The 20,643-nt window shown below is 43.7% G+C and overlaps 1 protein-coding gene across 1 annotated transcript in view; it reads right to left on the minus strand.

Moving 5' to 3' along the window:
• The window catches only part of SLC9A8 (solute carrier family 9 member A8), a 1,353,696-nt gene that overhangs the window by 1,264,052 nt on the left and 69,001 nt on the right, over positions 1–20,643 (minus strand). The window contains exon 2 of the mRNA XM_069651262.1: positions 1,456–1,598. Coding sequence (XP_069507363.1) covers positions 1,456–1,469 — 14 coding nt within the window. The 5' untranslated portion in view covers positions 1,470–1,598. The remainder of the gene's footprint in view (positions 1–1,455; positions 1,599–20,643) is intronic.

Genomic DNA, 20,643 nt, shown 5'->3' on the forward strand with positions numbered 1-20,643 from the left:
CCATCTACAGGCCAAAAAGTATAATGCACATTGAAGTTAAAAGCATGCATGTTATATATATTTATTAATATATTTAGTTTACAATTGAAATAAACTATTACTTCATATATATATTAAATAAAAAATATTATATTAGAAATTGTATTATTAAATAAAATGTAATATTTCTAAAATAAAAAAGCATATTTCAAATATAACAATTGTATTAGTGCATTATTTATATGTTTGTATTACTTACCATATATAATTAATTGCTTATAAAATATAGAAAAATTCGACATTTTTATTTGACATTTATTTTTTTCAACTAAATATTTTCGACATTTTTGTTTTCGACTATATTGAATTCGACATTATGAATGCACACCGCAAGAGTGATCTTGCTGAGACACAAGGGCTCTGCTAGGTACAGAAACCATGGAAAAGACTGCAGAGGTGGCCAGGCATCAGTCTCAGCGCAACTGAAAGCAGAGTTGGAGACAAGGACCGGAGCGGCCCAGCAGTCGGAAGCGGGCGCAAAGCCCTTCCATTCTACATCTCGTCCGAGGACCAAAGGCCCCGCCTCCAGTCCCCGGTCACCGATGCCCAGGCAGATTAAAAAAATTAGGCCATCCACGCAGTACCGCCCAGCAGAGCTTGCAGGACAGAGCCAGCTCAACCAGGCCTTTTGCTCAGCAACGGGGCTCAGGAGACCAACATTCCAACCCCCCCCACCCACCCAGCACCCCCAAGCCCAGCAGGGAGTGCAGGGGAACATCCAGTTGCCCCTCTCCACCACCTACAGGAAGAGGAAAGAACGGAGAAACAGGTGGCCCAACCACCCACCAAGGATCCTGACAGCAAACATGCCAACATTGGGGAGCCCGAGTGGGAGATTTCACGAGTGAAATCGTGAGAAATGTAATTTTTCCATAGGATTGCATTGGGTAATAATTATTTTAAGCAGGAGACAGTAAAAAAGAATACTATTTTAATAGAAAAATCTGGAGGGTTGTCATGTATGTGACAGGTAGGCAGGAAAATGAAAACTAACAAGTTGTGGGGGAGTATTGTGCTCTCTGGTGGGGTGGGGCAGGTATGGGTGTTAGTTAAAAAATTTAATGGATTCCTGAGATGGAGGTTGGTAACGCACAAGTAAATACTGACACGAGGAAGAGAACGTGGAGGTAATGAAAAAATGAAAAAATGTTATCAGCGAGATGAAGTGTCTAGGGTACAGAGGCAGATAATGAGAAGTCAAAGTTCCTTTTGTGTTAAAGGTGGTAAATGGAGAACGTCATCGTAAAGGTGGTTCTGATGTTTATATTAAGAACAACGAATATGCCATCACTGGCTGAAGACTATAACTGTGTAGAAGTATTCCACAACCATACTTTCTCCCAAGCTAAATGTCTTATTACGTTGGTCCCACCTCTATCCCAACAGCTTGACAATTGCCCAACAAGGTACACTCACTCTGCTTCCGCCATTTTATCTTCTTTCGTTCCCGGATGCTGCCGTCACAACACAGGTGTTTACCAGCGAGTTCGGAAAGGGAAAGCTGCTAGAGCGTCTACCACTGACAACCACGGCTGCACGTCAATTCCCACGGCTTTGGCCTGTCAATAAACAGAGAAAAGGGACAAGAAACTGTTATTATGTCCAAACAAGGTAAGACCAGTGGTGTACTAAAGTGAAACTACTTTGTAAAATAGCGGCTGAAAAGGTATGAAATATATAACTTCTAGTTTTCTTATTTATTGTATGGAAGCAAAAAGGTAAGGATTTCAAATATTACATCGAACCCATCTTTGAAGTTTGATTTTAAGAGTGTAATTACTTTGATGAGGTACACCATACTCATGGATATTCTAAGATGGCTACCACATTACGTAAATAGAAAGGCAATGTGCACGTTTAAGGTGACCAGATTTTAAAACTAAAAAGACCGGGATGCCCATCAACAAAGGTAGGACTACCAGGGCCGGTCTTACAACAGATTGCACCCCAGGCGGGAAGCATCGTTGGCGCCCCTCCCTCACCCGACCTGTGATCTCATGCATGTGTCATGGGCTGAGCAGTGGGAGTGGGGACTATGAGTTAACAAAATTGTCAATGCTGGCATCTGCTGAATTTCATGAATCTCAGAAAACAGCAATAAAAGGGTCAAACCCGAACAGGCCTGGTTATGTTAGTCTGCTTTTGCTCTTCATTTTTAGTAACAATGACCAGTTTGCTGCTGTGACTCAGGTCAGAGAATCGACAATGTCAGTTGTCGTATCTACACTAATGTCATTCGTATGGCCTCAAACATTTAGCCACTCTGAAAAGGTGATTAACTGGTCTTGAACAGTGTTACTTGAACCTCCAAGAACAAGCACCAGCAACATACCCACCGATAGCTGTACACGCCCGTCTATCTCAGCATTAAAATACATGCATTTATGCAATATGTATTGCATCAAATATTTCCCGGGAGGTTAAATATATTTAGGAGGGACACACGTAAACAATATCACTACTCCATGTGAGTGGTAAAGTCTACTTTAAACATATGCAGAGAGTTGACATGCATGTACAATTCAACATAGCTCCCAATGTTAATGTTGGAGAGGTGGCGTTCTAAAATTATGACATTACAATGTGGACTTTACATTGAAACACACTGCAGTGCATTACCGTGGCAGCGAAATGGCAGTTCGAGTTTTGGGGTTTGTTTCGCTCATGCTCGTGAACTCTCAACATTCTTAAATGTTTCCTTCCTGATCACTCATTTTAGCTCCCAACAGCACCATGAAACTGTAAGATCGCAAAGAAAAACGATATCTACCATCCCAACATAAAAACAAAAACAATCAAATTCTTAAAGGGTGGAAGGCAACCTTTTCTTGGGACTCATTAAGTTTACTTTTTGCAAATTACTAGTCGCGTGCTGCTTGAATAACAGCGGCCCTTGCACATTGTGCAGTGTATAGACGAATTTCATTTCAAGGTACTTGGAGTAATGCGGGTATCTGGGGAAGCATCTCCAGTGTACCCCAAGCGTAGTGCGCTTTGCCCTCCACCCTCACCCCTGAGCCTTGCAGCCTTGCGCTTTTTCACATTCTCCATTATGGTAAAGAACATTGTCCCGAGCTTGGGAGAGAAATGGACTATGCAGAAGGAGCTGCCTCCCCAAGGTGTGTTTAGCTGCTGGTGTATCAAATTCAGAAATGGGTGGCATCAAGAGCCCCACGCTCTGCAACACCTTTTGTGCACTGGTTGGTCACACGACAGAAAGTGTGAGCAGGTGATTCACCAACACTTGAACCATTATTTAGAGACCTGGCTTTGATTAATGTGGCGTTAGCTAGTCATGGCCATTTCCCAGCATTTGCGTTAAAGGAGATCGGAAGCTGCACCGTACGGAGATTTTTAAAGGCCATGAATTGATGCTACAGCATGTCGCCCCCAATGGAACAAAGAAAGTGAAGCATGCATCCTGCAAGTCTGGGTATTTGCATTATACGGAAGACGGGCCAACCGTCCACAGAGACGGTTTCTACTATAGTTGCTGAGTCGCTTTCCCAAGCCAGCTGCTGTGCAGACTTCGCTCAGCTTTTGCTCCAGCGCCTGCATCCATCCTTCACACCATCTTTCACAAGGCGTGTTCGTGTAGGTGTTTGTTTATCTCGTTAGACTAGCGTGATTACTATTCCAAACAAAAGAAGCACAACGACAAAGAGTATAAGACAAGTCTGAGCGAACAGTGAAATGTATGAAACTCTTGCACTAAAATAAAGTCAGCAGTGCATGCCCAGGAAAGCGGGAACGACGAACAATATGCTCGGGAGCGGGAACTAGGGGGGCGTAGTAATCTCCAAACCGGGTCACGCGTGGTACTGGCCCCCAGGGCCTCACCCTCAAAGTGATTTTGGCCTGGCCACGGGCCGAATGGACGGACCAATCCAACCTCACTGGAACTTGCAACTGTCTAAGATCTGCTGACGGTGACACTCTGCCCAGCTCTTCCGAGAACTAGCCTTTTGATCTCCTGAGGAGAGTCCACCACCAGTCCTCGCTTCCTTTTTCATGACTACTTGAGCCTTGACAAAAGTGTCTAGCTTTGTGGCCTCCAGAGGCCGTTCTTGGTTGGCCCAGTCATCTCTGCAATACCATTTTAAAATAAATAAAACACCTATGCAGCAATAGGCCTCACCTGCGAGGACGGGAGCAGGAGGAAAGAAGTGTGCTTGCCTCGGCAGGCTGTAGTTACTGCCGGATTTACTGAAACAAGGTCCAATCAGCGAGGGCAGGATGCGGCAACTGTTTGTATTTGCTGATTCTGCTGCTTGGCAGTGTGTGCTTGTGATGGGAACAACTTCAGGATTTAGTGACCCAATCGCTCCTCTTTTCTGTAATGGCCGGGGCCGACAACACCAGCCAGCCCCAATCGATCCACACTTCAGTGTCAGTGCGCGCCCATAGCCTGGAGGAGGGCACACTGCATGTGCGCCCATGGGCATGGCTGGCGCCAGCCGCGCCGGCACCACCCGGGGCCAGGGGAAGGTAATAAAGCAAAAAATGTTGCTAATTTATTTGCCAATTGCCCTGCCCTGCCTGAGGGCCGAGGCTTGGCCCGTTTCTTGGCACGGGCGAGGCGGGCAACTGCCCGGGGCGCAATAGCTCAGGGGGGTGCAATTGCCACAGTCCCTGGAGCCTCTGGAGGGGATGGGATTCCCCAGTTTGTGGGGTGGCGCATTGACGTGGAGAAAGTACCGCAGGTCAGGTGCTGGCGCTGCCTCTTACGACTGTAATGTCACGTAGTACAAAAGTACTATGTGACATTACAGAAGTCAGAGGCTCCCTTTGACCACTTTTCGCGCCACTTGGGGTGGGGGGCATTAGCACACCAATAAAAACACTTTAGGTCCCCCTGCAGCTAAAACCAGCCCCTTCCATCACAATGCCGACAGGAAACTGCTAATGGTGGCCCATTAGTCACTAAATGGTTTCTTGCTGGAATTGAGATGTGAGGGGAGGTGCAGTTGGCCGTGGGGAGTGGGCGTGCCTTGCAGGGACGCACCGTGGGCCCCGACACGGTACAAACGGAGACCCGTTTGGGCCCATGGTGCATCCCTGCAAGCTCAGAAAATGGCCAAAATAATAGTTCAAAGCAGCACTATTTCTTTCATGCCACTTCTTTTCCAAAATATATATCAATTACACTTTAAACCACTTCCATGGGAATGGTGATGAGTTACTTCACTATGCGGATAATAGTTTTGACCAGTGGTGCTGAGTAAATATTCTTTAAGCCATGAACCGGTTTATTTATTTATGCAATGTTTGTTGGGTACATGGAGACAGATAATTTATTTTTTATGCAATGTTTGTCGATACCTGTATCCGACACACATTGCATAAATAAATAAATATGCAGGTACCCGACAAACATTGCATGAATAAATAAATAATCCTGGTCCATGTATCATTATAACAGTCAAGACTTTACTGTATCAAAGCATACACTTGATTCCCATTCAAAGAATGTTAAAGTGATTGTTTATTGGGTTCAGGTGTCTCCTTGACATTGCCCTTTTGGTTTAGGTTGCCTCCAAACCCTCTTCAGCATCTTGTGTTCTTTGTTGGTTGTATATACTGCATACTCTGCCATATTCATGGTCTCTTGGTGTGCCCAGTCCTCATTATCTGCAGCCTAAGTGGGACTGGGGCATAAAATTGTCTTGGGCACCAGTGAAAAAGTGGCCCACCGTTGCAAATGGAAATTCATTCCTTGTGTGACGGACTGTTTGACTTTGGGTAGGAGTTCCTTAACGGTGTAGTTTGGGAATGGCGCGCAGGGTGCAGTGGGAGTGGTGCACGGGGTGCAGCGGGAGTGGAGCGCATTGGGAGTGCCGCATGGGATGGGGTGCGGGGAGGCACATTCCTAGTGTTTTGCCCTGGGCACCAAATGGACTAGAAACTGCCCTGGCCGAGGCCACAGCCTGCAGCAGTGCCAGTGGTAGAATACACGTAACACATTAGTTTCCTAACATTATAAAAACAAACAGGCACATTCGTTTTTATAATGTTAGGAAACGAACGTGTTACACGTCTAGTCTAGCACTGGCACTGTGGACTGCTGGTGCAGCGCCCCCTAGAGGCTGACTGACGTCAGGCAGCCGCCTGGGCTGCCTGATGCAAAGACCGGCCCTGATGACTACCATTTGTTAGCATGACTACACTTCAGTAGTGGGGAAGGTTAGGGGCTGTGCGAGAGTGATATTTATTTCCCTGGATATGAACTGTGCAGATTTGGCAGCAACTGAGCATGTTTAAAATAAAATAACTTTTGCTCCGATTGTTGTTACAGGTCTCGCCATCATGCTGTTAAAGTCATCAGCAAATGTCTCCGAATGGTGGGTGATTTGGGGATGAGCTTAGGATGACTTACTGAATATGCCAACATCATCCCTGTTTTAGAAAACTCTTTGTTCCGGATGCTTTTAAGATGACTTGCTGATCACTTCAACAGATTGCACCTTTGTCCCTGATGATTTGGGGATGATTCTGGGACGACCTGCTGATTACTTCAAGAGCATTGCCATGAAACACGTTTGTTCTTAGTGATTTGGGGATGATTTACTGATTACTTCAGAACAACAGAGTTTGTAGGATGATATGTGGGCCAATACAGATTGTCATTCCATTTTTGCTTAGTTACACTTATGCTAAATGACCCCCCACTGTGGCAAGGGTAAAGCTTGAGACTAAGTTGGGCCAAGGTGGAAGGCACAGGCCTAAACATAGCATGTACCCCCCTTAAGTGAGAATCCCTTGTCATCCCAGTCAAAAACACACACCCAGCACCTTCACAATCCCCATGTGGCATGGGTAAAGCTTGAGACTATGTTGGGCCAAAATGGAAGCAAGGGGCCTACACATATCATGCACCCCCTCTGTAAGCATCCTTTGCCATCTGTAAGGAACCCATGGTGGCAACAGTAAAGACAGACACAAGTGATCAAACTGTATAATGGGGGAGATTTAACACCTAATCTAAACCTAAATCTAAGATGGGAGCAAGCTACAACCATCAAATAATAATAATGCAGTCCAGGTGGAGTCTAGTCAAATACTAAGGGCATATACTAAAAATACCTATTGCCAGTCCTTACCGTTATGCTACAAAATAGTGTGGGATAGCGTTAACAACAAAAGAAAGAAGTGTTCTCAAAATGATAAGTCAAGATGGTATAGCTGGGGTCTCCCTTCCCCACGTTTCTAGCACAGGACAAGGCGGGACTCTTGAGCACAGCACACTCCTGGGTTTCTCCAGCACAAGCTCACAGTTAGTTTCCAAATTATCAGGGCCTTCCGTGGCTAGGTCTCTTTCACACAAAGTCTCTTGCTTGAGAGGACCTGATATGCCATAAACAACAAAATGTTCCTTCAATAAATCTTCACAGGGCAATTTCTCTTCGCCTTAGGATCCCCCTCTGCCAAGCTCCGATCCTTCTTGCAATGTGCGCCTCCCTCAGTCGGGTTCACTGCGGCCTTTTCCCAATATCACCATCTGCAAGATTCGAGAGTGTTAATGTCTTTTTAAACAATCATTCAGTGTGGACATCCCTTGATCGGGTTCACTCTTGTCGACACAATGTTCACGGCTGCATCATGCTTCTTCCCAATTTGCAGGCATCCATCAGCCGGGTTCACGTTTGCCAAATACACAGTTCACTTTGCTTCATCACAATGCAGGATTCACTACCCTTTACCTTCCTTCTTGTCAACATGTCAGAGTTTCGATTGTACAAGGGGTTTGGCCCGCCCCCTGTATGGCCCCTGCGACTCCTCACACCGGCCTCTCCTAGGGCATCCTGGTACTTGCAGTTTCAACAAAGGGGACCAGCCAGAGTACTTCGAATGAGCACCCACGTGGCGCTTGAGCACTCTGCAGCTGGTCCTTCACTGACTTTCCTTCAAACTTAAACACATACAAGTTCTTTGTTCACAAGTTCACACAATGTTGCCGTTCGCAACCTTGGGCTCAACACAGTACGGTTTACTATATCAGCTCTCTCCGACTCGCCGACTGAACCCGTTGGCTTGTCTTGTTTCCGGAGTCAAGGCCGGTACCACGGCAGAAAGCGTGCCTCCCCGATTGGGTTATCAGTGCATGAGGCCCCTGTGCACCGTTGACATCTGTTACACCACACGACAGCTGTAAATCCCTGTCTTATGATGCTTTTCACTGAGGCTACGTGGGTCTGGGTTGAAAGGGGCAAGGGCACTTCCCTCCTTGTCGTCCTTTCACGTCTCGTTGCCTTTCTTCTCCGTTTCAACTGCCGGTCTGGAACAGCCGCTTCCTTGTGCGGTTGGCCTTGCTCATAGTGTGCTCTTGTGCTCCGCCTTTTATCCCTATGGGGAAGGGAAAGGGTAGTCAGGTGTGTGTAATTATTGTCAATTGCCTGACTCTGCCTGACCCCAGTACTGGGACATGTCAGGTAAACGGCTCTGGTGTTAGTCTGTTGTCTTTCACGATGTAAAAAAGTGTTTGTGTCAGAAAGGGGTGGGTAGAGCTTTTGAATATCCTACGGGGTAGGATGGGGAAAAGGGGTTACAAGGAAGGGGGTACCGCATCTCACCCTTTGATGACCCACCTTCACTGCCCGAAGACACCCCATCCAGGTGATCCTCCCCCACTGGTCCACCCCCAGGAACTGGATCCAATAGTGATGGCTGTGTCCTGGCCACATATATGACAGATCTCTGGGGACTAGCGGGTGAGACATCTTCAGGTTTCTCACACATCCCAGTCAAAAGCAGGAACTCAGCACCCTCACAGTCAATACATGTCCATGCTGACTGCACAATTATATGCCAGTATTCACATGTTTTCCGTCACACAGTATTCATGTTTGCTTTGCACATAATCCAACAATCAACAACCATAACCAAAAGGACCTCCAAAAAGGACAAAAAGAAAAAAATGTAAAAACGCACTTGTGAGCAAGTACCTTGAGAAGTACCGCTTGGCCGCTTGAATTCGCTGGAATTTTGCAGCCTTTGGATTTTCTTGTGAACTGCATCTTTAACTAAGGTGACTGTGGATTAAGGAACCACACGTGTATAACGTCTACGCATGCCAGCAACTTTTTGTTTGTGTTTCATTGTAGGTAACTTGCACTCATTGGCACGCCCACTGTTGGTGCCGCCTACTGGTCTGCCTATATCATGAGTACTCATGCGCACCTGCGCGCATGCCCTCGTGAGCAAGTACCTTGAGAAGTACCGCTTGTCTGCTTAGCCGCGGAGCAGCAAGTAATTTTAATCATTCAATTTCATGGTATCAGTCAAGTGTTATTGTTATTGAGTGCATGTTGTTTAACGCATATTCTTTAAAATCGTGTATGCCCGTATATCTGCAGAATTTGCCTATGACGACGTGGAGCAATGGAACAAACATGAAGTGCTCCTCCTATAAATCTATTACACTTACTCCAACTCCAACTGTCCCGCAGAAATCATTACAGACCACCGGTAACATGGTGCTTTATAATACACCGTTGCCCAAGATGGTACACATTGCTAATAACATGCAAGAGAGCGACAAAATAGCGAAAGCGCTTTACCATTAGGAGGGGAAGCGCATTACAAAACACTGACAAAGCAGAGAGTTGGCTCAGTGGCCATTTTGCCCATGCCTCAGTCTCTGTCTGATCAAACAATTTTGCATTCAGCTGAGAGCAGGGCCTCAACCGCTCCCCCAGTCACACTATCACCTATTAGAGTAAATCAATCTTTCATGAGTAGAGAGGAGATTGATATCTCTATTTATGCAAGTCAGTGCAAATCACCGATTTCGATTCGCAGTGAACATACAATACGGCGAGAAAGAGAATCGATGAATTCAGCTATTCAGGCAGTGTCCTCTTTATATGCGCACCCGACCGTGACAGATTAATAAGTCGGTAAGACAAGAAAGGGATATTCAAAATGTGACAATGATAGAAATGACGCTCTCTGCCATTAACACCACAATACTGAGCCTATTTAAATTATTTGAATCATTGGATGCCAAAGTGGCGAAACAGTCGGCACAAATAGACCAGTTATTGGAATGGATGGCCTTGCATCTCAAAGATACAGTTAGAGCGCCAACTAGCATAGCTATCCTGCCGACCAAACCGTCAAGTCTATGGTGGGACAAGAGTTTGATGATGGGAAGGGCGGGTGGGTCTGCCTCCTTGCCTACATTTCCACAGATTATTCGGCCAGTAGTCGATCTAAGGGAGGATTCCCCCGAAGTGTCCATCACCCAAAATAAATTGTGGCATTAATATACCCATAAGGCGTGAGTCCAATTTAAAAAACAAAACAACACCTCTGGGAAAAAAATCCATACATACGACAGCTCCCGGAGGCACTAAAAATAAATTGAGCACCTTTTTCCAAACAATTACAGCAGCGCAGAAGCACAATGGTGCACCTGTACAGGCAGCTGATATTGGGACTACTCCTAGAGAGGACACAGCCAAAACTAATCCAATAAACACAAGTAGTGCTGCAACAAACACCACTGCCTTAGATAGCACGTGGGTACCACCTCCATTATCTCTGCACACAAACCTCTGCTTGCTTATTCACCTTTGAATAAACTGGTACAGGTGAGTGAGCAAATGGACCAAAGAACATCTGTGAAGCCCCCTCGGAAAGAGGTGGGAATAGGTACACAGGTGAAGGTTTCCAATTGAAATACGGTGACTCTGAGGGCCACGGAGGTGGCTTTGTCAATGGATAATATTAAAAAAGCAGTAGATGTATATTTGGAACAGCGTCTGGCAGCATTTTCACCAGAAACAATGCAGCAGACCATGACGCAAAGGACACAATTGTTCATGGGGGTGCAAGCACAGGTGCCTAGTATGACTGGTAAATCTGTGGTGGGGAAAAATGAAAGTTCGAATACTGCAGCTCCAGTCAGGTGGTCCCAGGTGTCCACCTGGAAGCAGTGCAGGATAAGAGGCCATCTAAGCACCAAAGCAGTTTTTCTAAACAAGGTCGTATTCCACAGAAAGACTTGTGTCTTTCACAGAGACATTCTACTACACACCACTCTTTAATTATGAAGTGTCAGGAGGATTCCTTTAAAACCTACGACCTCAATAGAAAAAGTGTTCTTAATATATTTAATGAAATTGTAGAGTTAGAAGACATTACAACTGAGGACATGGACCAGATAGAATTTCTATCAGATCATGATTATTCGATAGTGACGTTGAGGATTCCCTCAGGGGTAGTGCTGAACACGATTTGGAAGGCTAAAATGGTGCTGTTTGACATGGGCTTTCTAATAGCACAGTATCCTGAACGCATGAATGGAAACGAATTGGAGCAAAGTATTAAATCAAGGATTTATCCTGGGTCTTTTAATGATAAGGGATTGACACGTCATTCTACCCTGTCTTTGTCCCTGACTGGATAACAATTAGAACCAAAAACACTACCTCACTTGAAGTTAGCGAGCCTGAACACTAGAGGACATTCACATTTGCAAACACCAATAAATAATTTCACCAATGATTTTGATATCCTAGTGTTCCAGGAAACCTGGCTTCTTACTACTCCAGTGTGGGATAATTATGACGTGGCCATTACACCTGCGATTGGGGCAGAAAAGGGAAGACCGTATCTGGCCTATTAGTGGCCGTTAAAATGAGTACAGGCTTTTCATTTGAATCATGGGCTTCCTTTAGTGCTTTTTTGCAATTAGTTAAAATAGTGGGACCCCACTGTAATATGGCTCTACTGAATGTCTACCGCAATCCAGCAGATTTAATAGATGAAGTGTTTTATCAAGGTTTAGCCACACTGATGGACTTGATAATCATGATGCCGGGAATATCTGCCACCATACTGGCTGGTGATCTTAATATGGATTGCCTGCATAGTAAGCCAGGATGAAGAACTGAAGATGTGAAGAGATGGTCTGCATTTATGGCTGAGAGACACTTTCAAATGGTCTTTGGTGACATCCCGGCACAAAATACGCGGTATAGGCAAACATCGACCAGCATTATTGACTATATATATATATATATGGATATGGGTCTTTTCATGCAGTTGAGTTCTTTTAAAATAGTGCAACAACAACATAGCGATCACAACTTATTAGCATTAGAAGTTGGTGGCAAGGGTAGCAAGGACCAATACATATCACAATGGAATAAACAACAACTGCTGGTTAATAATGCAAAAACTCAATTTCGTAGGCCTTTCCCCAAATTGGTAGCTCTTAATGATGCAATGGCTAGTAATGAACAATCAATCACCAGAACAATATACCACCGTTCTGTCCCAATTTAAAAATACAATTGTAGTGACGGGTTTGAAATCCATTAAACACACTCATGCTTTAGATCCTGCGGTTCAGGCTAGAAGAGCTCAATATTGTAAAGAGAGGAAAGAAGCTTTGAATTTGCCTAAATTGAATCAGCATGCAACATTAAAAACAGTGAAATGCAAATATAAGAAGTGGATACGAGCGCGTAAAACTCTCTTGTTTCAACATGACAGTGAAGAAATGATGAAAGCTATGGCTTTAAAAAACTTACATGAAGTTTGTGCGCTACTTAACAATTGCAGTTGTTATCAACAAGCTGGAGTCCAAGTTAATGGGGTACAAGAACAACAATGGCCACCTATTTCAAAAATGTCTATGCAGATGAGCAGTTTGACAAACTAATTTATAGGCTGAAATCTAACTCAAAGTGGTCAGTGGAATGCTCCGTTTTGATTATTGAAGACTGCATTAAAAGAGCCAGTTCATCCAGAGCAGCAAGCCCTGATGGATTAAACAATTTAATGTTGAAGACCAACTCCCATATGTGGGCAATGACTCTGGATACATTATTTCAACATATATTGACAACTCGTAACATTCCACTCTCTTGGAGGACATCTATAATAGTCCCAATCTTCAAGAAAGGTGATCGTATGTCGACCAATAGCTTTGTTGGATATACCCGGCAAGATATTCAGGAAGTAAATTTTGCGAGACTTTAATGCCTGGACACTTTCACATCAACTGCGCGATCCACAGCAGTCTGGTTCTGTAGCAGGGATGGGCACAACTATCAGTCTAATGTGTTTAAATGCATTAAAACATCAATGCCAAGCCGTAAAGCAAGCAGTTTACTTTGCGTTCGTGGAGTTACACTCTGCTTTTGACTCTATCTCTCGAGTGCTATTGATGTCAAAACTAGCAAGAGATGATTGACCAGCTACACTAAGCGATATTATTTATGGCTTCCATTCCAATACCTCCATTCGTGTTCACCTCACATTAGATAGATTGCTATCTGCATCAATCCCCTCCTCGCAGCCTGAAACAAGGGGGTTTGCTTGCCTCGGCTATATTTAATTATTTTATACATGATGAAAAATCAGTGTTCAAAGAAATGGACTCCGATTCTCCAAAACTTAATGGTGTGGCAATAAAGGCGCTAATGTACGCAGATGACCTGGTACTCATGTCGAAAACACCAAGTGGTCTACAAAAAATAATATCGACCTTTAACTCTTATTTAGATCAAAATGAATATGAGCAAAACACAGATTGTAGTCTATACAGTGAACAAGCTGAATGGAACCCAGGTGTCATGGTCGATTAACAAAATCAAATTAGCGATTGTTCCCAGTTACACGTATTTGGGCATGGTATTTGAAGGGTCAATTTCAGCAAAAGGTCAGATGGAAAGTGTCGAGTGTAAATTGGAAACAGCCATATCGCAAGCCAAGATCATACTCCATCGATATGGCAAATGTTCAATTACCCCAGCTTTAATTTATTGGAACACGAAAGTCATCCCATGCTTGTTGTATGGCTTAGAAACACTGGCACATCTGCTGCCCCAAGTATGGGATAAATTAGAAGCAAAATACTGGAGGCAAATTTGGCAACTTCCACAGTGTACCCCTGGGCCTTGGTTAAGATATGAACTGGGCCTGGTTTCACTCAATGCGCTCTATCAATGGCGACTTCGTGCTTTGAATCAGAAGTGTCTAATATCTACGAAGTTAGATGTTGTGTTAAAAGTACTATCTGCATATTTATTCTTATCTCAACATGAGTTTGTGAGATTATGGTTGACTGGTATTTATCGAATTTTAGTGCATGCAGATGTCACAATTGACATGTTACTCTTAAATCCAGATAAAGCAAAGCATTTATCAAATTGATTGTATTGACAATAGGAATTCATGTCTGCAATATAACACCTCTTCCAGTTTCAGTTTTCGAGACAAATCCTTGCGTACACTGGACAATATTTATGCAAGTCTCCTTCTCTACGTTATCGTTCATCCAGACTTCATTTTCACTTTAATCGTTGGTCTACAAGAGATTTGCAGGCGTCCAGAAAGTCCATGTTGGCGGAACAGAACATCTGTCGCTTCTGTGAGGATTGCGGATGCAAGGAACCCCTTGAGCACTTAATTGCACATTTCCCTCGCCTCATTGGATTGCGAAACATATATTTTGCAAAACATTTTAAATATTTGGGAACTTTGAATGAACAGCAGTGCTGGCCACTTTTGATACAGACATGTAATGTACCCATACAAATTGCAACTGTGAATTTCCTAAATGCGTTGGAATTGGAGTCATAGATTCTGTGCACAATCGGTCATGCAGTGCGTGATTTTGTCAATTTGTTAATCATTTAGTTTTTAAGTGATTCATATTGTTATTATATTTGCGTTTTGTTTACTTTGCATGTTAATTTGGTCTATGACATTACTATGTTATTTTAAAAAAGTTATTTGAAAAAATGATTAAATTCAGCTGATTCAATTTAATTTAAAAAAAAAGAAAAGAAAAAAATTCCCAAAAAGAAAGAAGCAATAAACAAACAAAACCACAAAATCCCATCAACCGAGGTCTCAACTACCCACAACCTACCAAATACAAGCAACAACAAACCACAAAGACTAAACCCAAAAGACCAGGAAAAACACCAATCGAAAGAGGATGCCCACTCAAAGGAACACAACCCACACATCATGCCTCGCCACAAGAAAGACAAAGAAGCCAGAACAGACAACAGAAATAATAAGAAAACCCAAACCAATCAGGAAGGCACCGACCAGTATGATCCCACAACCCCAAAAAACTTGACAAACATCCGAGATGGCCCAAGGAGACATACAAATAACAAAGCAAAGAGACTACATTGCTCGCTACCTGTCCACATACGACAACGTGGTAAACACAAACGGCACAGTAACAACGAACCGACAGCCAACAAGCGTCACGAATACAGACCAACCAGGACACCAAACGGAACACGACAACTAATAAACCATCCCAACCTGGTCTCCACCATGGACAATACCCCAACAAGAACAAGGGACACATTGGAATCCATCTCACTCTACACCCCCTATATCACCAAGACTGGAACAACAGAGGGGTAGCTACCCTATTTACTACACAAAGCGGAACAAACCAACCCCACCATAAACCTTATCGGTCTACTCAAAGAGACTGACCAACAAAGAACCACCACACCCAAAAGACTCAACCGGGGGAAAACCCACCTGGAACAGAAACCCAACCAACAACACACCGGTCAGAACAAAAAATACTAACAACAACCCAAAAGGGAAATCAAGCAAACTACACTGCAGCCTCCTCAACGTTAGATCAATGGCAAAACACTCAACAGAAATCAATGACCTCCTAAGCGAAGGAGGCACAGACGTGCTCTTCTTTACAGAAACCTAGCTATCAGACAACTATAAAGCCATCGCAAACAACGCAATACCCAACAATTATAAATTAATACACGCCAACAGAGAATACCGAAGAGGAGGTGGAATCGGAATTATATACAAAAAACAGGCACAAGCATCTCGAATCATCACAACCAATGCAGAAGTCTATGAATCCCTCCTAAACAAGACAGAACTCAATGACCAATACAACATAGTATTCCTCCTGGTCTACAGACCACCTTCTTACAACCCCAACTTTGCAACATAACTAGCAGACGAGGCCCCCATGCTGTCAACCCACCATGACAACGTAGTCATACGGGGAGATTTCAACATAAGGTTCGAAAAAGAAAATGTTTACACAGCAAACTCTCTCTGCGCACTCTTGGAAACCTTGCAGTAATAGTAAATAGATCCACCCACGACTCTGGACACACCCTAGATACAATTTTCTGCATGGAAGTACTATGCACATCTGCGCCACCTACACCAATGGCATGGAGTGACCACTACTTGATACCATTCTACATCACACCCCAAACTCACCTACTGGCCGGGAAGAAAATACTCCAGACCAGCAAGAAAAGAAACCGTAAGAACTTGGACCTGGATGCCTTAACAAACCTTCTAGACGTAACCGTCTCAAGCAAAAGAGATCCCACCAATAAACAGATACAACAGAAGATACACTCAACAATTGGATCACCAAGGCCCTTGACCAATTAGCACCAGCTAAAACATTTAAAGCAACACCAAAATAACTGGTAGCAAAATGGTTCACAGAAGAACTGAAAACACTTTTAAAAAACAACCGCAAAATGGATATAAAATGAAGAGAACAATACACCAGACAAGACAAAATAAAATACCAAAGACAACTCAAACTGTACAAAGCAACAGTCGTCAAAGCAACAAAAAACAAAAAAAAAACTCTACTAGGCCACAAGAATAGAATCTGCAAACAATCCACAGAAAGAACTCTTCAAAATCAGAGATTTTAAAAAACCCTCTTCCTGCAAAAATTCCATCACCCCTACACAAACACTTTGCGACAAAATCACCAACCATCTGAGAGCAAAAATAGACAATACAGGAGACAATCAACCTAGCCGGGGCAAATACAACCACTGGACCACACCAGACGAAACACAGATTACAGCAAAACTCATTTGCCTAGAACCAATCAGAGGGAACTTTCGCCACACTGATCAAGGACACCAACCTTGAAGGATCTCCAAGGGACCCATGCCCCCAGGACGTCTTCAAAGGAATCCTCAACCACAGAACCCCAGCGACACGCTTCCTGAACCTAATGAATCTATCACTCAGAAGAGCAATAGTACCGTCCTGCATCAAATCAGCATACATCAAACCACTGATTGAAAAAAATGTCAGAAAGTGCAGAAGACCCAAGCAACTACATAAAGATATCCAACATGCCCTACCCAGCGAACATCCTGGAGAATCACATCTACAAAATTGAAGTTAAACACGTTGAAACAAACAGAATACTCGACAAATCACAAGTTGGCTTCAGAACGATGAGAGGAACAGAATCAGCACTTCTATATGGGACGACCTGAAAATAAAAGGCAGACAACACCCAATCGGCCCTCCTTCTATTGGACATTTCAGCGACTTTTGACACAATCAGCCACGCAACACTAAAAAGATTGATGAAATGTGGCATACAGGAATCCGCACTAAAGTGGCTTACCTTATTCCTAACAAACCAAACCGAAAGAACCTACGTACAACCGTTCACCTCAAACACCAAAAATATATTCTGCGCAGTCCCACAGGGTTCCATCCTCTCCCCTCTACTTTTCAAAATCTACATATGCCCAATGATGAAAATCATTCGATCCCACGGACCTACCGCCTACAACTATGCAGAGGACACAACTGATTGTGAAAAGAAACAGAACACAGGAACAAAATAACAACCTCAACAACTGCCTCACAGACATGTACAACTGGATGACAATGAACAACCTCAAACAGAACCCATCAAAAACTGAAATAATGCTCTCACCTGCAGGGTTCGACCGAGGGAACCCACAATTTGACTGGCCAATCGGCATGATATGATATTTATTTATATTGCGCTCGTACACAGGTTTTTCAGAGCGCAACCAGGCGAGGGGAAGGGAACTGGGGAGAACCAAAAACAACGATCTTACTAGGCCCAGTGACATTGAGAAGTGCATGGGGGAGGGAGAAAGGAGGAAAGTGCATGGACGAGGGGAGACATTGGAAAGTGCAGAGCATAGGAGAGAACAAAATAAATAATAAGTAAATAAATAAGGTAACAAGAAAAACAGTAGTAGTGCAGCCTGTAAGTGGTAAAATACTAGGTTAGTCAGATTGTTAAACAGGAAATCATATTGTGCCTCCTTTCTAATATATATATAGTGGCCTAAGCCCAGTCGCTCTGCGAAGAAAACCGCATTGCAAAGTTTCGATTTTTAGATCGACTTCGCCGCCATTTTAGGATCATCCGCCATTTTGATTTCTGCTCATCTGTAATTCTGTGTTCTAAAATGGTGGACTGTGTTTCCAACTTGCAAACCGAGCCTTCCCGACCTTTGTACCTAGTTAACGGTTAGACTGTCCGCAGGCCGAATGTTTAGACTGGGTAATGAGACCTTGTCCCATACATGACTTGTGGTCTTAGGATTGTCTGCGCTAACAAGCCTCATCCACGAATACACATCGAAGACAATACTGTGTAAATGTCGAGCGTGGACACTGGCAGAACTGCATTGTGAAGGGATATGTGCTAAGGCTTACTGCTAATACAGGAATACACTTTGCCATTGTAACTTGTTTGTAATGTAAACCAAATGTAATCCATGTGCATATTGTATTATGAGCCATAAGTGAACTCGGCACAAACTCTAGACCACAGATTATTAACCTGCAGAGGGGCTGGACATTATTACTAAATTGTATAAATAAGCGAATGTCCAGATGTCCAGTACCTCTCTCTCCTCACACTGAAGGGCTGGTACTAACTGTGATGTATTGAGGGCCAGATAGCTATCTGAATTTGTTTCTTTGTAACTGCGCAGTAGAATAAAGATCTGCAAATCTTTATAGCCTGTGTTTGGTGTATTTCCTTTTGTGTTACTCAGCCTCGATCTTTTGCTTTTTACAGATGGCGCCCGAAAAGGGACCCTCAAGATTGATGCCACCTCGTTGAAGGTTGATGCGGCTATCGGACCGGGATCGGGCGATGAAAAGGGGGGCCCCCTTTCTTGGATGAGAAGCAATGCCTCAACAGTACTGCACGACCCGATCCCTGGACGGTGAGCCTGCGGTCCGAGATGGCATCTTGACGAGGGTCCATATATCGAGGCGGGCAGTTTTGCCGAAATCACCAACCACGTGGGTCATTTGTTCTCCTTTGTAATCCGATCGGACCTCCTTTGTCCTTTGATCAGGTGAGTCGTGACCTGATTCTTAAGTATCCTGATAATTTGTTTTGGCGCATTGTTCTTGCAAGTACAATTATTGACCAGGTAACACCAGGAATCTGATATGCCTGAGAAATTGTCTGCCTGATTCAGGGCGTTATTCCGCAGCAACAGACAATCTTTGGAATTTAGCCGACCGGTGCCACAAGAGGGGTCTCCGGTGTGTACTATGTACTGTAAACACGACATTAGTAGTATAGTGTTTAATGATATTTGGCACAGACAAACTAGACATGCTTCCGAACTTCAGTGACCAACCAATAGTAGTTTTGAAATTCCTCATATAGAATATTTAGAGTCTATATTATTAAAGAAAAGGGCTAGACCTGCAGCATTTGATGTATTACAGAATTGAAAGAAAGAAGCTATGCAGCAACTTAAAAGTAGAGAAAAACATGTGCGTCGTCATATGTCCAACGCGGAAAAAACATTCTTATATGATCAAAATAAACAGTCTGAGTCAGTTAGAAATATGTATAGGGCTTTTCAACTTGGTATTCAGAAAATGTATCCGTCTAAAGACTTTCATGTGTCTGATGAGTTAATTGACAAACTTCTAAAGGAACGAAGGCCTGGTGCCACTGCGCCACCTCCGTATGTACATATTCCTGCTGCTTTACCTCTTCCTGCTGTCATTCCCCCTCCCGTAGTAATCCCTGCTCCTCCTATCGTTCCTCCTATTGTTTCTCTTCCTCTGGTTGTTGTTCCTCCTCCTATCGCTACTCTTCCACCTGCACCTCTGCCTTTGCCTACTGTTACGGGTCTGGTAGATGTGTCTTCTGCACCAGTGATAACACCTTTGTTAGCGAATGTACAAGATTTGTCTACTCTTCCGCTTGCGAGTGGTTCTGTCCCAGTTGTAGTTGATAAGGGAGGGGAATCAAAGATTGTAACTCGTAATACTGTGTCTAAGGAGAGAAAGCGCGATTTGACTGCATGGGCTAGACAGTGCATGGAGAAGGGTGAACAATCTGATGTTTTTGCCACACTCTCCAATTTAGAAAGTTTTCCTGAGAAAAATGTTTTTATCGAAGGGTTGGGAATTCATTTATGTGGAATGTGGAATAGACTGGATGATATAGGTCTCCCATAAGGGTTGAGACATCTGAATGTTTTAGCATATTCAAGAGATACTGCGGAGAAAGTATATGAGCACGTCAAGAGGGTTTTTGAGTATAGAAGGGAGTTGGAAAGGTTACAGAATGAAGAAATTGATGGTGGTAGTTCGAATGCTATTTTTGTACAGAAACGGTTCCTTCCTTGTTGTAAGTCGATAAATGAGGAAACACGAATTTGTACAAAAGATGCGATTAGATGGATTTCAGACATGTCGATATCTCCCGTAGAAGTATATGACACGTATAGTCCGTTTACGCCAGAAATGCAGAGGAAAGTGATACAGGTCATGGTAGAATACCTGCAG

The sequence above is a fragment of the Ambystoma mexicanum genome, chromosome 3p (assembly GCF_040938575.1).
Source record: "Ambystoma mexicanum isolate Mex_15411 chromosome 3p, UKY_AmexF1_1, whole genome shotgun sequence".
NCBI classification, from domain to species: domain Eukaryota; kingdom Metazoa; phylum Chordata; class Amphibia; order Caudata; family Ambystomatidae; genus Ambystoma; species Ambystoma mexicanum.